This window comes from Vigna unguiculata, chromosome 5, assembly GCF_037176805.1.
Source record: "Vigna unguiculata cultivar grain cowpea cultivar isolate G323 ecotype 2 chromosome 5, ASM3717680v1, whole genome shotgun sequence".
NCBI lineage: Eukaryota > Viridiplantae > Streptophyta > Magnoliopsida > Fabales > Fabaceae > Vigna > Vigna unguiculata.
This window is the reverse complement of record NC_140796.1, coordinates 9774151-9798330: the sequence shown is the minus strand read 5'-3', so window position 1 is coordinate 9798330 and position 24180 is coordinate 9774151. Positions and strand designations below refer to the sequence as shown.

At 30.6% G+C, this 24180-nt stretch overlaps 3 protein-coding genes across 4 annotated transcripts; all 3 read left to right on the top strand.

The window, feature by feature from the left end:
* Positions 1-778: 778 nt before the first annotated feature.
* On the top strand, positions 779-3403 carry LOC114183772 (protein trichome birefringence-like 3). Its single transcript, XM_028070899.2, has 6 exons — positions 779-1186; positions 1264-1531; positions 1624-1795; positions 2112-2308; positions 2469-2627; positions 2923-3403. The coding sequence occupies exons 1-6, from the start codon at positions 1006-1008 to the stop codon at positions 3251-3253; spliced, it is 1308 nt and encodes a 435-aa protein (XP_027926700.1). The 5' UTR covers positions 779-1005; the 3' UTR covers positions 3254-3403.
* Positions 3404-5855: 2452 nt separating this feature from the next.
* LOC114183368 (UvrABC system C protein) lies at positions 5856-8290 on the top strand. Of its 2 annotated transcripts, none has more exons than XM_028070379.2 (5): positions 5856-5990; positions 6215-6305; positions 7698-7759; positions 7846-7907; positions 7999-8290. In XM_028070379.2, exons 2-5 carry the CDS (start codon positions 6235-6237, stop codon positions 8017-8019), a joined length of 216 nt encoding a protein of 71 aa, XP_027926180.1. In that variant the 5' UTR covers positions 5856-5990; positions 6215-6234; the 3' UTR covers positions 8020-8290. The 2 variants fall into 2 exon arrangements, with proteins under 2 accessions (XP_027926180.1, XP_027926181.1); XM_028070380.2 differs by having other exon boundaries at positions 5878-5921.
* An 8511-nt stretch (positions 8291-16801) lies between these two features.
* On the top strand, positions 16802-20352 carry HCC1 (electron transport SCO1/SenC family protein). The gene is made up of 7 exons (XM_028071020.2): positions 16802-17026; positions 17185-17376; positions 17529-17619; positions 18439-18651; positions 18995-19084; positions 19204-19336; positions 19911-20352. Exons 1-7 carry the CDS (start codon positions 16883-16885, stop codon positions 20017-20019), a joined length of 972 nt encoding a protein of 323 aa, XP_027926821.1. The 5' UTR covers positions 16802-16882; the 3' UTR covers positions 20020-20352.
* Positions 20353-24180: the final 3828 nt, after the last annotated feature.

Below are 24180 nucleotides of genomic sequence, written 5' to 3'. Positions count from 1 at the left end.
GAAATAAGAACAAATTGGAAGCTATCATGTCCCACTCAATAATGGAACAACCTTGCATAAATTACATAATCAGTGTACAGTGGAAGAGCAATATCACTGGACTTATTCTATGCAACAGAGAAAGTCATGCTTGGGGAATGAGGAATATATTCAAACATGGTTTCTGATCTTAACATTCTTTGTTTGGTAGCTGTTTCAGTAGAGAACAGCATTCAATTGCTGAACATGATTCCTCCTTTTAAATGGAGGATAATAGAGAATCATGATTAAGTTAGGTGTATAATTACTCAAATACCTTAACGACTTGATATAAAATTTTTAGACAATGACTTTTTTATAAAATATCCATATAATTTGAAAGAATCCCTTTTTTTAATGCTTAAACAACTTCAGTTTTTCAGAAGAAATTATCTACTGAGTCTAAGTCAAATTTTCACTTACATGAATTCTGATATTCCAGAGCAAGTTTTTAGCACAAACTGAGTACACTACAGAGACAATTTTCATCAACTGATACACAATGTGTGTATACCGTACATAAAAAAAGTAATGTATTAAAATGGAGTAAGACACAATTTAGTATAGTAATCATTTGGGACCATCATCTACTTGATGGTGAGAACAGATCTATTGAATATTCAAGTGCTGATATGAGAGACAGAAACTTGACAAGAATAGTATATTTCCCACCCAATGAATATTCTACTGGGTCTACTTAATGATGTAGAAACCAGAAAGCATGATGTGTGGCTACATGCATAGGTTCCTCTACATGACCAAAGTATGAGGTGCCAAGATGTTAGCCTTTCAACCCATTCCTTAACCTCCAGTATCTTTTAGCATTTTTTAGTCATGCCAAACTATACTATGCTTTAACTTCACTCCTACTCAAAAATGCATAAAACCTCCCCCTCTAAACCCTTTCTACAATGTCCTCATCATTCTGTTGTGTTGAGCACCACTTCATTAACTCTTTCTTCCTACCGTTAAGCTCCACTAATCCCCATGATCCCTTCAGGGATAATGAAGCCTCCCAGAGGAAAACTTCCTCTCCCCATCATTATCATCACAACCTGTGTTCTTGTTTTTGTGGCTATCTTGTATGCAGAGAGACTCAGTTTCCTCTCTTCCAACTCCATTTTCAAGTTCAAACCATGTCCTAGACAAATCACCAAACCAAAGTCCAGTAAGTCAGTCACCTTCTCAATTATCAGTTTGATTCTAATGCAACTATATCTCATCATATCATGATTGTCCTAGCAGATGCAGGTGACAAAACTGCAGATGAAGAGGTTGTGATTGTGAATGTGAATGCGAATGCATCATCATGGATTGATGACAGTTTTGATTTTGACCCTGAGGAGTGCAATGTTGCCAATGGAAAATGGGTGTTTAACTCTTCAGTAACACCTCTCTACTCTGACATAAGCTGTCCATACATAGATAGACAATTTTCTTGTGTCAAGAATGGGAGGAATGATTCTGACTATCGCCATTGGGAGTGGCAGCCAGAAGATTGCACCTTGCCACGGTTAGTTCCACACTCTAACTTGCCAATCTTTTATCATAAAAATGTATGTTTAGTTGATGTAAAGTACATTCCAAAATTACTATGTTTTGCAGTTTCAACCCAGAGCTAGCCCTCAGAAAGCTTCAAGGGAAAAGACTGCTATTTGTTGGAGATTCACTGCAGAGAAACCAGTGGGAATCTTTTGTCTGCTTGGTAGAATGGATCATACCTCACAAGCATAAATCTATGAGACTGGGGAGAGTTCATTCAGTTTTCACTGCTAAGGTATTGATACTTGACTGAAATGATGGTTAAATATGTTGGCTCAACTCAGACAACTTAGATGCAGTTTTACATATTGCTGTTGTTTTCCAATCAGAATTGGAGCTTCACTTCGATACAATATTTTATCAAATGTTAATATAAATGTCAGACTCCAATTCTAATTAGAAAACAATACCAGAAAAAGCACATTTGAAAGTACATCTAAGTTGTGTCCTTAATCGACACAAACACAATAAATAAACACACTAACTCTGAGAGATCATGCTTCTTTTCTGAAATCTCAAGCTAGTTCTTTTTTGTATCTGTGCTTTCACAGGCATACAATGCCACCATAGAATTCTATTGGGCCCCTTATCTTGTGGAGTCCAACAGTGACATTGACATCATAGATATAAGGAAAAGGATAATAAAAGTGGATGCCATAGCTGAAAGAGCCACAAACTGGACAGGAGTGGACATCCTTGTATTCAACACCTACGTATGGTGGATGAGTGGTATTAGGATAAAAACAATGTAAACTTTCTCTGATACTCACTACTAGATCAGCATAATATTTCTGCTGTTCTTCTTCTGTTGTTCATGGCAACCATTCAACATTCTCTTTCAGCATTTGATCATTAATAAAAAGCAAGAAAACAGTGTCTGTATCTGACCTCAACTTTACAAATTTCAGATGGGGTTCCTTTGCCAATGGACAAGAAGGGTATGAAGAATTTGACACCCCAATTGCTTACAAGTTGGCTTTGAAAACGTGGGCCAATTGGATCGACTCAACCATCAATCCAAACAAAACCAGGGTCTTTTTCACCACTATGTCACCAACACACACAAGGTCTCTTTCTTAAGAAAACTAAGTCCAACTTATTATTATAGCAACAACTTAAGCTATAAGCTAAATGCATGTTTGGATTCACAGTAAATCCTCTACAACCCTGTTCAAATACTAGTTAGGTAAATATTCACATCCTTTATAGTATCAAGTTGAAGCACTTCAACTAGTTTTGGCCATCAACTACAACCATCAGTTTCATCCAAAAACAATTTATAAGTCAAGTACTTGTTTGCTTCCTTTATATTGCTCACTAAAATGCTCAATATTGTAACAAGTCGAGTGTGTTGTTTCTCAGAAGCCAAGACTGGGGCAACATGGAAGGTGTGAAATGCTTCAATGAGACAAAGCCAGTGATGAAAAAGAAGCACTGGGGAACTGGTTCTGACAAGAGAATAATGAGTGTGGTGTCGAAAGTGGTGGAGGAAATGAAAGTTCCAGTGACATTCATCAACATAACACAGTTATCAGAGTACAGAATTGATGGCCATTCCTCAGTTTACACTGAAACTGGAGGAAAATTGTTGACTGAAGAAGAAAGGGCTAATCCAGAAAACGCAGATTGCATACACTGGTGTTTGCCTGGTGTTCCTGATACGTGGAATCAAATACTTTTGGCTATGTTGTAACAAAACAAATATAAAGATCCATGCTTTTTTTTTTCTTCAACACTTGTGACATGAAGATGTCAACTATTTTGTTTGTTTGTGTACATTATTCATGTTGAAATGTCTGTGTGATATGCAAATATACATGTTTCATGAATAGTTCACATTATAGCACATTGTTGAACCATTGAACCAGAAGGATCACATGGTCACACAGTGACATTGAAGGGGTGTCAAGTTAATAAAAATTGTGTTCCACTTCACATTCAAATCAAAGAAGCTAATTATTTCTTCAATGTTTCAATGTTTTACCATAATGCAGGGGAAAGGAAGATGCTTTCATGGCTGTCAAGAACAAGCAATTGAAATTTATGAAAATATATATATATATATATATATATATATATATATATATATATATATATAATAAAGAAAGCCTTTGGTGTTAAAATGTCTGAATTAAAATCTCATGCAGAAACAGAAAAACTGTCATAATAAATGCAGCACTCAATTTTTCTGTTTATTTTGTAAATCTTTTTATTTGTGGAACATCTTTAATTGTTGAAGTTCTTTTATCTATATGTATATTCTAAAATTTATTCAGTTTTGGAAATGTAAAAATTATATTTCAAAAATCAAATTCTGAAATACTTAAATAATAAAATATATACTCTGGAATTTAATCTTTAGATGTAATTTTTAACATTAGATTAAATGCCAAAATGTTGATCACAATCAAGAGAAACTTGGAAAATATATGTTTTTATAAATAAGTACAAAAACCACATATAAAAGGGGCACAACAAAGGGGGTGTATAAGTAAAAGGAGGTTTGAAAAACAACTTTTAAACCCGCTGGACTAACCCAAATTATTATTGAAAACAAAGTTCCAGAAGAAATAAAATCAAACATTTTTATGGTTTTCAAATTTTTACCAGATTATAAATTTTTGAACAATTATATTTAGTTTGAAACAACTTTTTTTTTTAAATTATACATTTTTAAGTAGAGAATAATCAAATTTCAAGAAAACAGTTGGCTTTTCAATTTTACTCACATTTGATGAATATTAGAAGCAAAGTAATAAAGATTGTATCAGTTTTCTGGTTCTAATAAATGATAAGTTTTTTTTTTTTCTTTTTCTTTTATGCTTTTATATCTCAATAGAACTTGTTCATAATAGCTAAAGATAATTGTCAACGATTCATTGTTCACCGTTAAAAATGTCTATCTTTATGGAGATATGTAGCACTATTAATATAATTTTTATTGATTATTTTTGTGTGACATGAGATTGTTGGTAATTTATAATTTACCAATTTTACATAAGGACCCAAAATATCTTCTAAACAAATTATCTAAGAGAGATTTATATGAAATATTAATATCCTAAAATAAGAAAAAAAAATGATATTTATAGTAATATAAACTAAACTCGGATTATAAATACTTATCAATATTCAAATACTCAGAAATATCTCATCAGAACTCTTATTTGGGTGACCTAAAGTTTAAATAAAATGACAAATCCAAACCATCTTAGATCAATAAGGTAAATTTTGAGTAAAAACACCAATAAATTGTTTAATTTAGTCTCACTTGAGACTTGGTTTATAAACATTAACCTCACATATATTTTATTTTATTTTTTGTTTTTTTATAAATCACTCAGTTAAAACCAACATAAGTTATTAAGGTTAGAGTTACTAAATGATTTTCAGTCCCAGTATAATTTTTATATTGTTTATTTTTTATTTTTTGTTAATTTGTCCTCTTGTATTTTTAAATATTTTTAATTTTTATTTATGAGTTAACGATTACACTTGATACACTCATGATATATATGCTTACACAACTTTTCTCTCTATTTTGTAATTATGTTTTTCTTTCTTTTAAATTAGTAGAGTTCACAATTGATTGCGATAAGTAATTATTACTAACAAAGTATTTTTTCATAATTTAGAATATATATATCATAGGTGTTGAAAAGGAATATGAAAATTAAGAGTTGCACATAAAAATATAAAATGTCTTCGCAAAAAACTTATCAAATTACATATTATACATAATCACTTATTTCTTACAAGTTAATTCATCTCAATAAATAATAACAGAATAAAGGTTGCATGGAACAAAGTAGTTCATTTTAATGTTCTAACAATAATTAAAAGAAATATAAATTTCAAATGGCTAAACAAGCTTAATGCATGTCTAAATATTTTTAATTAAAATATATATTTTATCTTTCAAAATATTGAGGAAATGTTGACTATAATCTCTATAAAAAGTTTAACATATTTTAAATTTGTATATTTATTAAAAATAATATAGTTTTAATCCCACTGACACATATATTTAGTAAAATATTTTAACCAAAACGTTGAAACAAATTTTATAATTATCGATAATTTTATGTTTTTAGATCCTAATTATTTTTAAGAGTTTTCTTGTCTTTGATAAAATTTTACTTTACTTTTTGGTTTTTAAATTTATGTAACTAATATTTAATCAATGAAACAAAAATAATGTAGATAATATTTCTAAATCAAGATAATTTTCTTTTTTAAAAAATTGGATAATATATATTTATATTTATATAAAGTTACGTAACTAAGCCCATCTAAAATAAATATATTTAAACTTTTGCCCAAAGTTTGCCCAAGAAATGTGATATAAATGGAGCTCAAAGGTTAGTTTTCACCCTTAGCCCCTTTTTCAGATTCTCCCATCTCAATCCATAACGATCTCTCATATCAAGGTTTGCGGTTAATACCCAATTTTGTTTTACCTGTTCTGTTTTCGGTGTTCGATTTCGATTTTGATGCCCTATTTTTGGTTATTGTTCTCTAGTATTTTCACTTTTTCAGCAGGAAGAAATTCAGATTAGGGAAGAAAAAACAGTGATTGTCACATACTAAGTTTTAATATTGGGGCGGTTTTGAATTTTTTGGATTTTGGAAAATGATTTTGAATCGTTTGCAGTTTGAAGCTGAGAATTAAACATGGCGAATTTCATGCAAAGGGTTGTCTCTTACGTCGTGAACGAGGTGGTTGTCAATGGGCTTGCCAACAGGTGTCTGTTTTTACCACTTCTTTACTTTGTTTTATTGTAATTTTGTTATTGACCCGAGCATACATAATCGTATGGTAGTGTGTTAACTCGAGCATACATAATTGTTTTAAGATTCTGATTGATGTTCTTTATTGCTGACACTCGTTTTTCATTGAGGGGCTCCAACAAGGGCAGAAAGAAAAGCATGGAAAAACTACAAGTTTTGGAAACCTTGAAATTGAATTAACCTTGTCTATATGCTTCAGCATGAAAAGTCCCCATGGGATGACACGGCTATATTACTACATTTATGTAATTGACAGATTATCGTTTCCATATCTATGTTTTCGTAACATTCATTAATTGCAGAAAAACCTGACATTAGGATTATTAATCGTGTGATGTGCTGTAATTGTTTATGGTTACGTGTGTATTGTGTCACGAATTTGTGTTGTTCCTACTGTTGCAGCCTATATTGTGATTTATAGTTCCCAGTGATAAAACACATCATTATCCCCATTTTATGAGCTTTCTAACCCATGTTTTCTTCTGATCTATCCTCCCTATTTTTCTCATCAGATACGGTTTGAAATCCTTCTTCCTCACACCCTCTGTTGTGTATATCTATTTATTTTTTTTAGCATAATCTTGTAATGATTCCATAAACTACTGCAAGAATTAACTTAATTTGCTTAAGTGTTTAAGTTGTGTTATTTTCTTTTAAGGCTTTTGAGTACTATTATATGTGTGTGTGGATGGAGTGGGGAGCATAGCTTCAATCCTTTCAAGATTCCACCTTGGGCAGTTTATTTAATTTTTTGTTTTGTTTATTTCATGGAAATATTATTTTCTGAATTGATTTACACAAATTAATGTGTTCAAACTTGTTTGATAGTTTTTGTTTGAAAATAAGTTTTTTAAGATCAAGGTAAACCATCTTCTTCTGAAAGGTTTTTCTATGCTCTCCAACAATATTTGTTTCTCTTCAGAGTTCAGAGATATTACCAGGGCAATCGCCTCTTTGGTGGCTATGCTATTTAAGGCGGATATCCTAATCCTGCTCAAATTTGAAGTATTCAACTGTATGATACAGAATCCTAATCCCACTCAGAGTTAACGTTTTTTTCTGACCCCTGTCCCATCGGAGCGCATTGATTTCCCTCTCCGGTGCATTATTGTTAGGAATTTGTCAAATGACTTAGGTTTAGGCTTCAATAAGTTTGGGAGTCTTTGTTGGCAGCTGTATGGGAGTGAGTGAGGGAAAAGTAATGGTTGGGTTTGAGATGGGAACAAGAGAAACAAAAACATTAAACTGTGCTCTCAACTTTTAATATAAAAATTAAATTATTATGGAAAGCAAGTTTTCAAAAATAATCAGACCTCTCGTGTTGATGTTTCTTTGTGGTTTCCCAGCCCAGCATTTCAGAGGTTTGCAGTGAGGACATCAAGAAGAATTGAAGATATTTCTATCAAAGGTAATAGGAGAAAAATGATTGGTTTTCGATATTTGATTGACCTTATGAACAGATCTGTTTCACACTTGTGTTATATATTCTGGCAGTTAATCAGAAGAAGCAGGAGCTAATGGAACAGGCCAAGGACCTGTCGGAGGACATCTCGGAGGTTGTATTCTTTCAAATTAATATAAAACCAGCTACTACTGACATTGTGATTATTGGTGTTTAACTTTTCCTTTTTCTTTTGATGCTTCCAGTCATTCAAGAAGAGGCCGTGATTATGGTGTTCTAAAGTTGATGGACTCGTGTTCTCTGTAAATTTGTTTAGGGACAATAATTTTGGTTCTTAATTCGCGATCCCAAAGTTGGGATGTAAATGTTAGGTTTCTTCCAGTTTGATGGGTGAGCTGAGAACTTTGATTGGTGAACTGAGAACTGGATTAGGATATTACTGCTAGGTTATACTTTCACCGAACATTATTTTTCCTTCCTTTTGAAACTATTGAAGACTGATGGTTATTACAAAATAGTATTTTGCATTTTTTAGTATGTGCTGTTTGGACTGTATTGACATGAAATATGCAAGAGTTGTAGCAGCTGATAGGGGATTTTTTCCCTCTTTTTGTTTCACCTAGGGCGTTTGCCTAATTTAATATAAAATCCAAACCAAAACAAATTAGTATGTTGTAGTTCAATTTGAATTGGTTTTTGCTGCATTTGTTATAAATTTGTTAAATAATTTTTACGAAAATATTGTTAATAGTTTATAATGGAAAATTATTAAATGAAAAGGTATGTTGTAGTTCAATTTGAACCGGTTTTTGCTGCATTCATTATAAATTTGTTAAATAATTTTTACGAAATATGAATTATTATGAAATTTTATAATTAGTGCTATCAAAGGAAATCGTGCCTAAAATTTGTGAGAAAAGAAGTCCCACATGGATGGGAACTTATTTTGGGGCTTACTTTTAATGTTATAAAAGGAGTCCAGTGTTTCCTTAGAAAATCATCCCAAAGTCTCTTCCTTTTTTATTCCTTTTTGCTTTATTTGCTTGAGAGAAGAATTAAAAGAGAATAGTAGTTTCTCCTCTAAGAGAGAATGTTAGTTTCTCCTTTAAGGTTCTCCTTGTATTAGTTTCTTCTATTTCCAAGAGAGGGGTTGTCATTGTTTTCTCCTTGGGATTAGAGAGAATGATATGTAATTTTTCCTTTTCTTGAATAAATTATATTCGTTGTCTATTATCTATTTTTGTTCCTTTATTCTCATCTTGTATTTTAGTTGTGAGTACTTGTGCTAGTACTCTGATACCCAACAGTGGTATCAGAGCTGTTGGTTCGTTTGTGTGATTATCTTTCGCTGTTATTGTCATTAGAATAGTGCTGTGATAGTGGATAAAGTGTGGTAGTGTGAAAGTGCATGTCTAGGAAAGACTTGGTACTTAAGCGTGTCCATTAGTGACCCACCTCTCTTTCCTGGGAATTACCTGGTGCACTGGTTCACGGTCTGTTTCCATTGTTCCAGTAGACAGTACTATTCATAGTGAGAAGTGCATAAGTCGGTTTTAAGGCCATGACAGCAAGATACAAGATAGAGAGGTTCAATGGGAAAAATTTCTCATTGTGGAAACAGGACAATTGTCTAGAAGCAATTGAAGAAAAACCTGTCGGCATTACAGATAAAAAGTGGAAGGAAATAGATAACAATGCTATAGCAAATTTGCACTTAGCATTGACAGATGTGGTTTTATCCAGCATTGCGGAGAAGACTACAGCGAAGGAGATTTTGGATACTCTTACAAGCCTGTACGAGGTTAAGTCACTTCACACAAGAATATTCTTGAAGAGAAAACTCTATACTCTTCGAATGAGTGAGTCTACATCGGTGACAGACCACATCAACAATCTAAATACATTGTTTGCCCAACTTTCAGCGGCAGATTTCAACATAATTGAAAATGAACGCGCGGAGCTTCTACTTCAGAGTTTACCTGATTCGTATGATCAACTTGTCATCAACATTACAAATTACAACGTTGTTGACCTCCTACACTTTGAGGATGTTGCCGGAGCTGTTCTTGAAGAAGAATCCAGGCGAAAGAACAAAGAGGATATGGTGGAAAATGCAAAGCAAGCAGAGGCTTTGACGATGATGAGAGGCAGATCAACAGAACGTGGATCTAGTGGGAGTCAGATTCATGGTAGATCAAAGTCTCGAAGTAAGAAGCATCTTAAATGCTACCATTGTGGCAAAAGAGGGCATGTGAAGAAAGATTGTTGGCATTTGAAGAATGGAGGAAAGAACTCTGAGGCATCAACCTCACAAGGTTGTATGGCAAATACCTCGGAGGACGAAGATATTCTGTGATGAAGAGTAGAGATCTGGTAAGTCATGAAAGCTCAGAAGATCATGGCAGATGTGTATGTGCTTTTGGAGATACGTTGCAGGATGCTAATGCAATGATTGCATCGACAAGTCAAGAAGAAGCAGTGTTGACGTGACATCATAAACTTGGGTATAAGTTAGAGCGAAGTTTGCAAATCCAGGCAGAACGTAATCTCTTACTCGGGCTCAAGAAGGTTGTTTTACCTCTACGCGAGCACTGTGTGGTAAGCCAACAAACATAGTCATAGATCGCAGATGGTTAGTTTGACTACCAGGAAAAAAGAAAACACAAGAAGACTTGATTTATTATGATGTAAGGGAATCACCAGAGTTATCACTAGGAGAATCAAAGTTTACTCCAGGAGATTGTGGGTGTACTACATCAAGAGGAAGTCAAATGTGTTGTTGCCAGTTCAAGGAATCCAAAGCACGAGTAGAGCTTGAAACTGGGGAAAATTAAGTGCTTGGGCTGTGCGAACAATGTGAAGGGGTACCACCTGTGGGTCCCATTACCCACAAGGTTATTGTTAAGTAGAAATGAAATGATGCTCCAACCAGAAGGCGTTAAAGAACAAGAAAACTTGGTTTGCATGGTTGAACAAATCTCAGTACGGTTTAAAGAGAGCTCAGGTGTTCGTACCAGAGATTTGATTCCTTCATAAGCCTCGGTTACAACAGATTGGGTGTTTAGACAATTGATGTTGTATGTGGATGACATGTTGGAGGTAGGCCCCAACAAAGTTCAAATCCAGGAATTGAAGGCCTAATTAGTAGGGAGTGTGAGAAGAAGGACTTGGAACCAGCAAACAAGGATTTCAGGGATGCAAATACACCGAGACAAAAAAGATAGGAATGTTTGGCTTTCTCAGAAGAAATACTTACTGATAATCTTGCGGCGCTTCAACATGCAAGATTGCAAGCCAATTTCGACCCCACTTTCTATCAATTGTTCCTCACGTATGAGTCCTAGCAGTGAAGCGGAGAGGATGGAGAAGTCTCGAGTACCGAGTGCATCGGTGGTGGACAACCTTATGAATGCTATGATGTGTACAAGACCAGACATTGCACAAGCAGTGGGAGTGGTTAGTAGGTTCATGGCGGGTTTGGTGGAGAGCATTGAAGTATTGACAAGAGGTCCTTAAAAGGAACCTCATGTGTTGCATTGCGTTTCAGAGGATCAGAATTATGTGTCGATAAAGTCTACGTGGATTCGATCCTACTGAAGTTTATCAGAAGAACAAGTAACATGAAGGCAGAGAATAAAGCATGGTGTGAAGATTTGATTAATTTCATCAAAATCTTCAAGTGGGAGATTGTGAGAAAAGAAGTCCCACATCGATGGGAACTTACTTTGGGGCTTACTTTTAATGTTATAAAAGGAGTCCAGTGTTTCCTTAGGAAATCATCCCAAAGTCTCTCCCTTTTCTATTCCTTTTTGCTTTATTTGCTTGAGAGAAAAATTAAGAGAGAATAGTAGTTTCTCCTCTAAGAGAGAATGTTAGTTTCTCCTTTAAGGTTCTCCTTGTATTAGTTTCTTCTATTTCCAAGAGAGGGGTTGTCATTGTTTTTTCCTTGGGATTAGAGAGAATGATATGTAATTTTTCCTTTTCTTGAATAAATTATATTCGTTGCCTATTATCTATTTTTGTTCCTTTATTCTCATCTTGTATTTTAGTTGAGTACTTGTGCTAGTACTCTGATACCCAACAAAATTGAGAGAAAGAACAGTAATTTGGGTTGTTAAAAAAATCAACTATGATGATGCCTTTCCATTGAGTTGATGATGGTAGCACTTAAGCCTACAATATTTCAGTCAAAGTTAAGGTAAATAGTACTTCGGGTAAAATTAAGGTTAAAATACTTCCTTCGTCTATGTTTTTATTGAAAAATCTCAAATAGGTCCTAAGATTTTTCTTAGTCTCAATTAGGTCCATATTTTTGAAAATGTGTAACAATTAGGCTCATTCCATTAGTATAGAGTTAATGGTGTTAAGGATATGCCACGTGTCAGCTTTTCATTTTTTTGAATTTTTTTGAATTTTTGTAATTTTTGTTTTGAAAATTATTCATGCCACGTGTCATATCAATATTGTGCCACGTGTCAAGTCAGTAAGGTGACACGTGTCAAGTCATTGTTTGAATCTCAATTTGGTCCATATATTTGTTATTTTAATTATATTTCAGTCCATTTTTTTTTTAATTTTCAATTTCATCATTTCCAAATTGAGATCAAATTTAACTTTTATATAAATTTTATAATGATATTTTTATTAAAACATTTTAATAATATTAAGTTTATTTTATATTTTGTTTAAAAATTTTAAAATATTTATTTTAACTTATTACAAAATTGTTTTAAATAATTTATATACAAATGTTAGAATTGGTTTAAAATTAATAATTTTATAAATTTAAATATAAAATTTTAAAACAATTTTGTAAAAAGTTAAAATAAATATATTTTAAAAATTTTACAAAAATGGACTGAAATATAATAAAAATAACAAATATATGAACCAAATTGAGATTCAGATAATGATTTGACACGTGTCACCTTACTAACTTGACACGTGGCACAATATTGACGTGACACGTGGCATGAATAATTTTCAAAAAAAAATTCAAAAAATTCAAAAAAAGATTAAAATTTTTTTAAAAAAATTCAAAAAAATGTGGAGCTAACACGTGACACATAGAGATGGCAAATAAACCCGTCCCCGTGGGTATTGTCCGAACCCGTCCCCGTTTTGACGGGGAATCCCCGCATTGACTGGGTATGGGTATGGGTATGGGGAATCCCCGACTTTTTCAGTTGGGTATGGGGATGGGTATGGGGATGTACATATACCCGCCATAATACCCGTCCCCGCCATATCTCCATTCTCGTTTAAATTATTAAAATATTCACAATTAATCAAGTAACCCCTATATATATATATTTTTTTTTCTATTTTTTTTTCTTTTAATTATTTCATTTGTCATGAAACTCATTCTCATCTCTAATATATTTTTTATCTTATCATAATCTTTATGTAATTATGTTAAAATGATGTATGTTAATTAAAAAAAAATTATGCCTCACATTTGAATATTTATATTATTTTTTAATATTTTTATTTATTATAAATTTTTCTTTCACATGAGAATGTTTATACTCTCAATTTAAGATAATATAAAAAAAATTCTTTACTTATTATTATTATTAATTTTTGTTTAATTTGAAGAACTCTTTTGTTTCATTAAAATAATTTTCGTTATTTTTCAACCATTAATTATATGTTAATATTTGAAAAGCTTTCTTAATTCTCTAAGATATTTTTCGTCTTATCATACCTTAGTTATACATTTGATTTCCTTTGTGTGATTTTTTTCGATAGTCTCTCAAATTATTTCTAAAACACACATTTGTTAGTTTTTTAATATTTTTATTTATTTTTTTTATTTTCATCATGTAGAATAATATTTCGATATATTCTATCTAATTATTTTTTATTTTATAACTCATTATTAATCATAATGTAATTTTTTCACTTTAAATTCTGTTTGAAGTGGTTAAAATTTTATATATATATATATATATATATATATATATATATATATATATATATATATAATGATATTTAGGAATAGTATATGATAATTCACTACAAGAAAAACATGAAATGGTGACTGATTTAGTCAGTAACCCATATCAGTCACTATTTTTCGTCATTGGTGGTAGTAGTTGATTTATTGTCTGAATCAATGACTAAATTAGTGACCGATTCAATGATCGAATCTGTAATTGATTTAGTGACCAATTTAAATACTAATTTATATGTAATTTAATGACAAATTTTTTGGTCACTAATGATATTTCTATTTAATTTTAACCACTTCAAACATAATTTAATAATTAGTTCTGTAAGGTATTTTTCATTTTATCATACCTTAATTATACATTTGATTTCCTTTGTGCGATTTCTTTCGATAGTCTCTCAAATTATTTCTAAAACACACATTTGTTAGTCTTTTAATATTTTTATTTATTGTTTATTTTCATCATGTAGAATAATATTTCGATATATTCTATCTAATTATTTGTTATTTTATAACTCACTATTAATCATACTGTAATTTTTTCCACTTTAATTGTATAAATAACTTTTATTTACTACAATATAAAAATTTAATGTAATTGCTATGAATATTTTTTTGTCACTATCCAACATATATTGAAGTTCAAAAGATACAAAATCTATGTCAAAATTTTATTATTATGTTTATTATTTATTCTTTGTGTCATTTTGATCAAGTGATGTATTATAACTTTTATTAGTGTATAAAAAAGAGATTCATTATAATTTAAAAAATTGAAGTAAACAAACATTTAAAATATATTTTAATTTGAATATTTGTTTTCCTTTTATTATTATGTTTATTATTTATTCTTTGTGTCATTTTGATCAAGTGATATATTATAACTTTTATTAGTGTATAAAAAAGATATTCATTAGAATTTAAAAAATTGAAGTAAACAAACATTTAAAATATATTTTAATTTAAATATTTGTTTTCCTTTTATATTTTTTTGAAATATTTTTTAATTTTATCAACTAAGTTCATCAATGTTGTAGTTTGCAAATTTAACAAATGTTTTGGTTCACATGAAATTTTATTTGGTATTCTAATATAAAATGTAAACAATTATAATTTATTTTAAGGTATTTGGCATCGAAGAAAATCCTCCTAATATTGAATATTTCATAATATTATGTTTTCTTTACCGTAATTTTTTTTCTTTTATAAAAATTAATATTGAAGTAGTTAGAACACGGGTACGGGTATGGGTACGAGATTATACCCGTTACCCGGTGGGGATGGGGATGGGAAAAAAGTTTGATACCCGTTGGGTTTGGGTATGGGGATGGGGATGAATTTTTTATGCGGGGATGGGTATGGGATAGCGAAACCCGTCCCCGCCCCGCCCCGTTGCCATCCCTAGTGACACATCTTTAACACCGTTAACTCTATATTAACGGAATGGATCTACACAATTTCAAAAATATGGACCTAATTGAGACTAAAAAAAATCTTAGGACCTATTTGAGATTTTTCAACAAAAACATGGACCAAAGGAGTATTTTAACCTAAAATTAAAGAGCTACATTTTAGATAAGTTTTAAATTTTTATTTTAATTAATTAACTTCTTTTAAACAAAATCATTTCTCTGCTCAAAAACATTTTTTTGAAGCTATTTCAAATTCTTCATAAAAATAAACTCTTCTGAATAACCACTTTATATATATATATATATATATATATATATATATATATATATATATATATATATATATATATATATATATAGAATATGTATCATAAACCGTAATTTATTATTGGTAAGAGTTTATTTGTATAAAATATGTATTATTAACCCTCATGAAAACACATGTACATCAGTAATTCTGTATTTGTATTTTCTAATTTTTATAAAAGTTTGATTTTAGATTAATGATATTTAATTTTAAAAGATGTAATTAATTTTTAAAATTGTCGTTAAATAAAATAAATATTACAAATAATTTTTAGAATAATAATTTAAGATAAATTATTTATAAAAAAATTAATTTTTAAAATAATAAATAAAATTAAAAAAATAAAATATGTACAGAAAAAAAGTTTTTAAAATAATTATTAAACACAAATGAAGTTATTAATAACTATTAAAGATAAACTATTTATAAAATAATTAATTTTTAAAACAATATTAAGAGTGAAATTGAAAAAAAAAATATGTGGACAAAAAAATCTTATATACATATATATATATATATATATATATATATAACCTTTTAAATTATTTATAAACTTTTATGATATTTTTAATTGATTCTATATTAAAAAAAATTATTCATTGTAATTTTTTTCTTATTTAATTATTTAAAATTTGCATATTTTTTAATTAATTATTTATTTTTATATTTTTTATTAACCGAGTATTTATTCATCATATTCTCTTATGGTGTTTCCAGGACATCACTTATAAATAATGATTAATAAAGTGTCGTCATTACCATCTTATGTATATATGAATTTACTTGTTATCTAACATTTTTTTATTAAAGACAAGTAAAAGAAAAAAGAGTTTAGACAAAATAACAATTATATCATTAATTGAATAACAAAATTAAACAGTAAGACTTTTCTAATATTTATTGAATATTGAATGTAAAAATTTAGTTATTTGTATTCTTGTATACTTTTATAACATGACTTACACTACTTTTAATATTACTTTATTTTTAGTTTTCTTTATTAATTCTTGATTTATTCTTCACAAAAATGAAATATTAAGTTTGAAAAGATACAGAAATAATTTATTATTAGTTGATAACTAATATTTCTTAAAATTTATTAAAATTGAACTTGATTTATATATATATCTCAAATTAGTAGGGTGATTTTTTCATTTAGGTTTCAGCACAATTTATATGATGAGATACACAAGTCACATATTTTTCAATATATTATTTATGGTTTATTAAAAATTAAAAGGTTATTTATGAGTAAAGCTTATTAAATAGGAAATACACCTACAAAATTAAATTTTTTAATAATTTTTAATTAATAATAAAAAAAATTAGAAAAAGATAAAGATATGCTTATTATTGTAAAATTCAACAAGCGAAACATCAATTCCCAACTAGAAATGAAAGTATAAACCCTTGTTGTCCCATTTTCTGCAAAGGTTTAAGGTTAAGGTTTTGCTCTAATGGCGTCCATGATATCTACCAAGGCCAACCAGTTTCGCTATTCTACGCGTCTTCTCTTCTCACACCTTCTTCAGCATGGCAGGCCCGCCACGCTTTCAACTCCTTTCTCTCCTCATCTTCAACTACTCCATCACCCGCACCAGGTTCGGTTTCCTTTCATCGCTAGTCATCCATAAGAAAATAATATTTGTTTTTGCACATAAAGTTCATTGCTTTGATTCTATCTCTCGTCCTTCTTTTTCCCGTCTCAATTGGGTCAGTTCAAATTCTCATTGGGTGTCTTTTTCCTTTGAAATTTTAGGCTCGGATTCAAGGTTTTGGTAATGGGTCGTTAGGGTTGTGTCAAAGGTTTCTGTCTTCTTCTGCTGTTAATGTCAGTGGAGAAAAATCAGCCACAGATTCAGATCACTCTGCAAAAGATGTTATGCTAAGAGGAGGAGGAGGAGGAGAACAGGATCAGAAAAGTTATGCTAGGAAACCTGTTCGTGGAGGGGTGTGTATACCTACATACATATATACATATACTTACACACACACACAATTGTTGTTACTGGCAATGTGGTTTTTGTTCCTTGGACATTATTAATTTGAATGTTATGTGATGGGGACTGGAGTTTTGAACTCATGTTGTGTTCTTCCTTGCAGCCTATCTCTTGGTTGAGTTTTGTCTTACTGGTTCTCACTGGAGCTGGATTGGTGTTCTACTATGATAGGGAAAAGAAACGACATATTGAAGGTAGATTACTATGGTGAGTTGTATTTTTTGTGGTATGCATGTGGTGGTGTCTTTGTTAATTGCATATTTATTGTTTGTTTACATTACCTTTTTTACCAGTGTTTTAGTCTAAGCACTGTGCAAGATAAATGTTTGATTTTATGTAATTAAAACTCATAATAAATAAATATTTGTAATATGTAAATTGTACTAAAATTAAAATTATAATAAATAAACATATTTGAATATATAAATCATATTTTAGGTTTGCATGAAACGATTTAAAGTATGATATAAGATTATCTTTTATGTTGATGAATTCTTTTAACAAAAGTTATTGAAATATAAGTTAGAAATAGAGTTATAGATAAAAAAGAGTAAATAAAAAAGCAATAGAGGGCAAAGAAAACTAAGTATACATTTTGATGGTTGAGAAATAAATCTTGTGGTTAATTGCTGGAATAGTGTCTGACATGTATGTCCAATGAGGGAAGAAAAGAATGTACTGAATCTCTAACTAAGAGAGTGGAGAGATAGAATCTCACTCTCCAAGTTGTAAATTTTAATTTATAATATAAGAGTGGATATGTATTTTTTGAGTTGTTAAAAAAGTGTGGCATTTTTCATTGTGTATTTTTTTATAGAACCTTAGCGGGGTTAAATCTAGTTTGTGGATGAAGTTTGTTACAATGTTTATAGTACCACGTATTTGTGTATCAAGGGTAGCGTGAAAACAAATAAGATCAAATAGCTCCATTTCCTGTTGCATTTCAATTTGTTTTTTAAGGTACTGTGGATGTTTTGCTCTTCTGTTTGTTGATTCAACTTTTGTTGCTGTAGAAATACGTAGTAATACGGAGACAGTTAAGCAGGGTCCTTCTGTAGGAAAAGCTGCAATTGGAGGCCCATTTCGCCTTATCAACCATGAAGGAAAACATGTAACTGAAAAGGATTTCTTGGGAAAGTGGACTTTGTTATATTTTGGCTTTACTCACTGCCCAGATATCTGTCCGGAAGAACTACAGAAGTTAGCTGCTGCTGTTGATAAAATAAGTAAGTTTTTAAGGTGATTTATCAGTGTATGTATGTCGAGCTGATTTTCATACTTTACAGATCAAAATATGCTCTAATTTTTATTATCACAGTCAATAAATAATTAAAATCCCAATTGATATCTGAAATAATGAAATTCATGAGAGATACATGTCTATAGTGTGGTTGAGTCATTGAGGTTCAATGGGATAGTAACTAAATGAAATTTCAAGTGCTTTTTGCTGTTGGCACATTGGTTTACCTATGGCTGTTAAGAAAACACTTTACAGCTCTTGAATCTTATATCTTTTGTTCTTGTGATAATAATGGTAATAGTATCCATGTTTCTTTTGATACCCTGCAGAGGAGAAAGGTGGAATAGAAACTGTTCCAGTTTTTATCTCTGTTGATCCTGAGAGGGATACCGTTGAACAAGTGGGTGAATATGTCAAAGGTGCTTCGCGTCTATTTTTGTGCTCTGTTGGGTATTTTTTTCCTCTGGAAAGAGGCTGGTTCTTTAGATAGATATTAGTTACTTAATTTAAGGTTATTGTGTGAATTTATACTTTTCAGAGTTTCATCCAAAGTTAATTGGATTAACTGGTAGCCCGGATGAGATCAAGAATGTTGCCCGTGCATATCGTGTTTACTACATGAAGACAGCAGAGGAAAATTCAGATTATCTTGTTGATCACTCCATAGTTATGTATGTAATATCACTTGTGCTTCATATATACTACATTCTGTTTCCCCAATTTATCTTGGTGCTATATCCTAGTAATTTGCCTGAGATTTGGAATCTTGATAATTGAAATTGAAATTTGTGGATGATCTCACCTTGAAATATGTTTGTGGCAAGGATGAGATGAGAGTAATGGTTATGGAGATAATGTCCATTAAGTTGTGAATGACCTAATGTTCATCATGACAGAGTATTAATTATTATACTCACGCATTACAAGTTTCTTTAACTTTTGACCAAATGCAACATTTCTGGTAAATTTCTGTCTGTTTCAGTTGTTAGTGTCAACATATTCTGATAGAGGATCTTTTGGCTATTTTGTATAACAATTAGTATTCATATAACCGGATAATTTTGTTTTCCTGGTTACCCTTCTCTATTGATTCTCTTTTTGATTATGCTTATGCATTTTCATTGTTATCTGAGCGTATGCAATTGTATATTTAGTTGCTGCATCTGCAGTATTGTATTGCTTTTGTAAAGTATGATTCTTGTTGAATTATGAATACTAATCTGATAATATGATAATTCTTTCCAGATATCTGATGAGTCCTGACATGGAATTTGTAAAGTTTTTTGGCAAGAACAATGATGTTGACTCACTTGCTGATGGAGTGATTAAAGAGGTAAAGCAGTATAAGAAGTAGCTGCAAATCCTTGCTATTGGTACCCTCATTTCTTTCACATGGGAAACAAAATTGCCTATGAATTTTGGTCTCAGTGGTAGTTGTTAACTACACCAGCTCCTCTCTAGGTGATTCTGGAGATTTTACAGTTTCAAAAGTAACTAAATTGGTGTCATTTATTCAATGTTTTAGTATTGTACTTGAAATTTTTTTTGTAGACATGTTCTTTATGTGCATTTTGAGATGCATGTTCAACATATGCCTTATATCTGATGTGGGATCTTATAATAAGAAACACCATGGTTAATGGACAATTTCTTGATGAGATGTTAAATTACAAGTCATTATTGGTGAGATATCGTATCACTTATAAAACGAAGGTTTCCTTTTTTTCATTAATAATAACATATTTCTATCAAATTTTTACAGTTTTTGTTAAAAGAAACTCATACACTTTCACTTTTTTTGTTCATTTTGTTGTAAATTATTCAAGCATTGAGTTGTGTTCTAAAAAACATAGTAGAAAATGGAAATATTGGTCTAATTTATTTAACCACCTTGAGGAGGCTATTTGTTTCACCCATGTGAGATCTGCAGGCTGATACTGTTATGAGGTCACATCTGATGTAATTGGTCACATGGTTCATCAAGTTCAAAGCTTTTAAGATTTGGTATTTAGTTGCTAAAAGATTATAAAAGGTTCATCAAATTTTCAACAAGGGGAAATAGGAAGAAGAAAGTGGGCACATTATAATCAAATAGAGTAATGAAGAAGATAAGAAAGGTTCTGCAATAACTATATTGTTGACATGTAATAAAACATTTAAGAACAATTTTTTTTTTTTGGAGATAGATTTTAGTCTAAATGTTTTCTTCAATAAATCGAAAAATATAATACAACAAATATTCAAGTTAATCCTCTCTAATTTTGTCTATGAAGCTTTTTTTTTTCTATTCACTAGTAGAGATTGAGATTTTGACGTCGATTTCAGAATATTAGTTTTTTTTGTTTTTCTGTTTCAATCCTGGAAATTTGAGACGATTTTTGAGTTGGTTGTTTTTTATATTTAATAAATTTGAAATAATAACTTTTAATACTATTGAAGATTATATTTAATATATTTTTGGTAATTCAAAAAGTTATACATAAATTAACTACTTTTAATAAGGATGAAGTGGCTATGATTAATTATTACTAATATTTAATTTTAATTTATGAGAATTCTTAAAACAATATAATTGTTGAGTAATAATAATAATTAATAATTGTTTTAATATTATGCTAACATTAAAATAATTAAAATATGAAAATCATTTTGAAATACAAGCTTTGAAATGTTGATTTAAATTAGGAATTTATAAACTTTAGAATGATTTTCAATTTAAATCACATTTGATAATAGTTTTAGCATGAAATTTAAATTATTGTGGAAAACTATTATATAGTGAATTATAAAGTAGGAAGTGTTTACTATAACGTCCCAACTTACTAGAATAAATTTAATAAATAATACGTAGCATGTTTATCGTATAACATATAGCACCAACAGAAAGTATACGGAAAGGAATACCTAAAGGCACAACAGAATGCCTCAAACAAGAATTGAGAGAAATAAATGGCATAAGGATCGCTCACAGAGTAAGAAACTAGGTAGGCATCAATGTCTTAAAAGTTGCTAAAAAGAGAGCCATATCTAACACCCCTAAACTTGAAAGCAGTATCACCACCATCTGAACGATCTCCAGGAATTTTCACATCTACTCACTCCAAGGATTTGGTGATCATCACAAAAAAGGAAAAGCCAAACAGAGAAACAAACACCAAATAGAAAGGGTAAGCTAAAGAAAAAGATTTTTAATCATATTATGGAGCAAGTAAATGTTAAATCAGATTATAAACATACGAAGCAATAAACATCCAAACCATGTGATAGCTAACAAATGCAAGAACTTCTGACTCAAATATCCAGATTATACTCTTGATATATAATTCTAATGGAAGTATGCGCTTGTGTTGGTTTCTAAACTCCGCTGAGTCTAGACACAAGGGTTTATCACCCAACCACACCCTAGGGTTAAAATCCTGATTGCCTAAGGCCATTATCCTGCCAAAGACTGGGACCTCCTGCCATTTTATATGAGTGTGAATGATTATTAAAGTTTAGGATACATTCCTAAATCTAGACATCTCCTATATCAAAGTATACACTAACCGCACCATCACCAAGAGTTTCCCATGAAACTCTTTTATGCATAACATTCCAAATGCCATCTCAAGCATTATAATCTCATGCCAATGTACCACCAACCAACCAACCCATTCTTATTTCATTTCATACCAAGCAAGTCAATATCACATGAAACATACACAATCACAGATTCATGCATTTAAGAGTAATTGAATCAATCCACAAGTTAAAGTAAGGAATTAAAATTCTGTAGCAATTCTCACTTAAGCTAACCTGGTCTCGCTTAAACTAAACTAGTCTCGCTTGAAGTAAACTGGTCTCGCTTAAGCTAAACTGGTCTCGCTTAAGCTAAATATTCTCGCTTGGGCGAGATTGCATACAGGTTTTTGCGAGTTCTCGCTTAAGCGAGATAACTCGTCGCTCAAAACGGAAGCTTGAGCGGGAGTTCGAGGAAAAACCAGGGCGAGCTTCTGCTATTCTCACCTAGGCGAGACGTGCTCGCTTTAGTTCTTGCCACTGTTCACGCATGCAACAACTAGACATTCGAAACCAAACAACATCTCAATATTTTCCAGACAACCACAACTTCATAGGGGAAACTTGCTCAAACCCTAGCATAGCCTATGTTGGAGAGAGAGAGAGAGAGAGAGAGAGAGAGAGAGAGAGAGTGAGAGAGAGAGAGAGAGCAACGTTTTAGTGAGAGAGCGAAAAAAAGGGAATGACTGAGTGAGAACAGATATGAGAGGTTTTCCTGCCTTTGGAAAATAAAAAGTTGGTGGACTAACCTTGGACCCTCCCTTACTCACTAAAGCAAGGCCCATTAAGCTTAAAAGAGAAAAAAAAAGTCTTACATTTATTTAAATGATTTTTTAATATTAATATTTAGTATTAGTAATCTAGATATATGTTAACTAAATTAAATCATTAATTTTATTATTATATTTATTATTAACAATTTAATGCTTTGTATGAAATATTAAAAGAGTAAATTTGTAATTATCAATATAAAATAAATGTGATAATGCATTGGTATTAATAAATTAAAATTTTGGTGAAGTTTGTAAAAATGAGAAGTTTTTTTATTGATAAGTTAATAACCTTAATTATTTTTTTATATAGTATTCATCTCATTTAATTTAATAATGTCATTTAGATATACACATTCTTTCTTGTAGTTTTTTATTGCATTATTTTAGTATGGATTTTTGTATTTTTTGTAATATTATTCATTTCTTAATGGTGAGTAGGTGATGATCGACATTTGAAAATTACACCTTCATTAGGAGATTTGGGTGCTTGTCCCTTATTGTTGCAATTATGACCATGACATCATGTCATACATTGTACCACCACACAGTTTAAATTTTGTTAACATATTTAAAACATTAAAAAATATTTTTATTTTTTTAACATATTTTAAATCGTCAAAATTAATATTAATCGTTGAAGACAAATAAAAATTAATATTCATCGACGTATTTTGAAGACAAATAAAAAAAGTAATATGAAAAAGTTTAATATAGTTTACCAAACTTATTATTTTATGTATAAATTATAAATTGTAACGTCACAATTTAATAGAATAATTCTAACAAATAGAACACGCTGCATATATATGGTATAAAAAAAACATCGACATAAAGTATATAAGAATTAATCATTATAGTTATCCATAAGATACGAAAAGAAATACCCCAAAGGCACATCACAATGCTTTAACCATATACTAAACACAGATTAGATTAAATTGACAATTTGCTCATAGAGCAAGAAACTACAAAATAACAGTACACAAGGAGAAATGTTCAACAATGACCAACAAAGGATCCAAGAAGCTTAACTATACAACAGCTTCCCCACCAACAACACGATCACCAAGAGTCTCCACATTGGCTCACACCAAGAATTTGGTGATCATCGTAAAAAGGAAAAACCAAACAGAAACACAGACACAAATAGAAAAAGGGTAAGCTAGAGATGAAAATAATTTGCA

What these genes read in the sequence shown, in the direction of transcription:
- LOC114183772 (XM_028070899.2), top strand. Translation starts at nt 1,006, where the DNA reads ATGATCCCTTCAGGGATAATGAAGCCTCCCAGAGGAAAACTTCCTCTC. An exon ending in AATCACCAAACCAAAGTCCA is followed by an intron (nt 1,187 to 1,263) that starts GTAAGTCAGTCA and finishes TTGTCCTAGCAG; the next exon opens with ATGCAGGTGACAAAACTGCA. An exon ending in GGTATTAGGATAAAAACAAT is followed by an intron (nt 2,309 to 2,468) that starts GTAAACTTTCTC and finishes TACAAATTTCAG; the next exon opens with ATGGGGTTCCTTTGCCAATG.
- LOC114183368 (XM_028070379.2), top strand. Translation starts at nt 6,235, where the DNA reads ATGGCGAATTTCATGCAAAGGGTTGTCTCTTACGTCGTGAACGAGGTG. An exon ending in GTCAATGGGCTTGCCAACAG is followed by an intron (nt 6,306 to 7,697) that starts GTGTCTGTTTTT and finishes GTGGTTTCCCAG; the next exon opens with CCCAGCATTTCAGAGGTTTG. An exon ending in TGTCGGAGGACATCTCGGAG is followed by an intron (nt 7,908 to 7,998) that starts GTTGTATTCTTT and finishes TGATGCTTCCAG; the next exon opens with TCATTCAAGAAGAGGCCGTG.
- HCC1 (XM_028071020.2), top strand. Translation starts at nt 16,883, where the DNA reads ATGGCGTCCATGATATCTACCAAGGCCAACCAGTTTCGCTATTCTACG. An exon ending in TACTCCATCACCCGCACCAG is followed by an intron (nt 17,027 to 17,184) that starts GTTCGGTTTCCT and finishes TTGAAATTTTAG; the next exon opens with GCTCGGATTCAAGGTTTTGG. An exon ending in AAAGAAACGACATATTGAAG is followed by an intron (nt 17,620 to 18,438) that starts GTAGATTACTAT and finishes TTGTTGCTGTAG; the next exon opens with AAATACGTAGTAATACGGAG.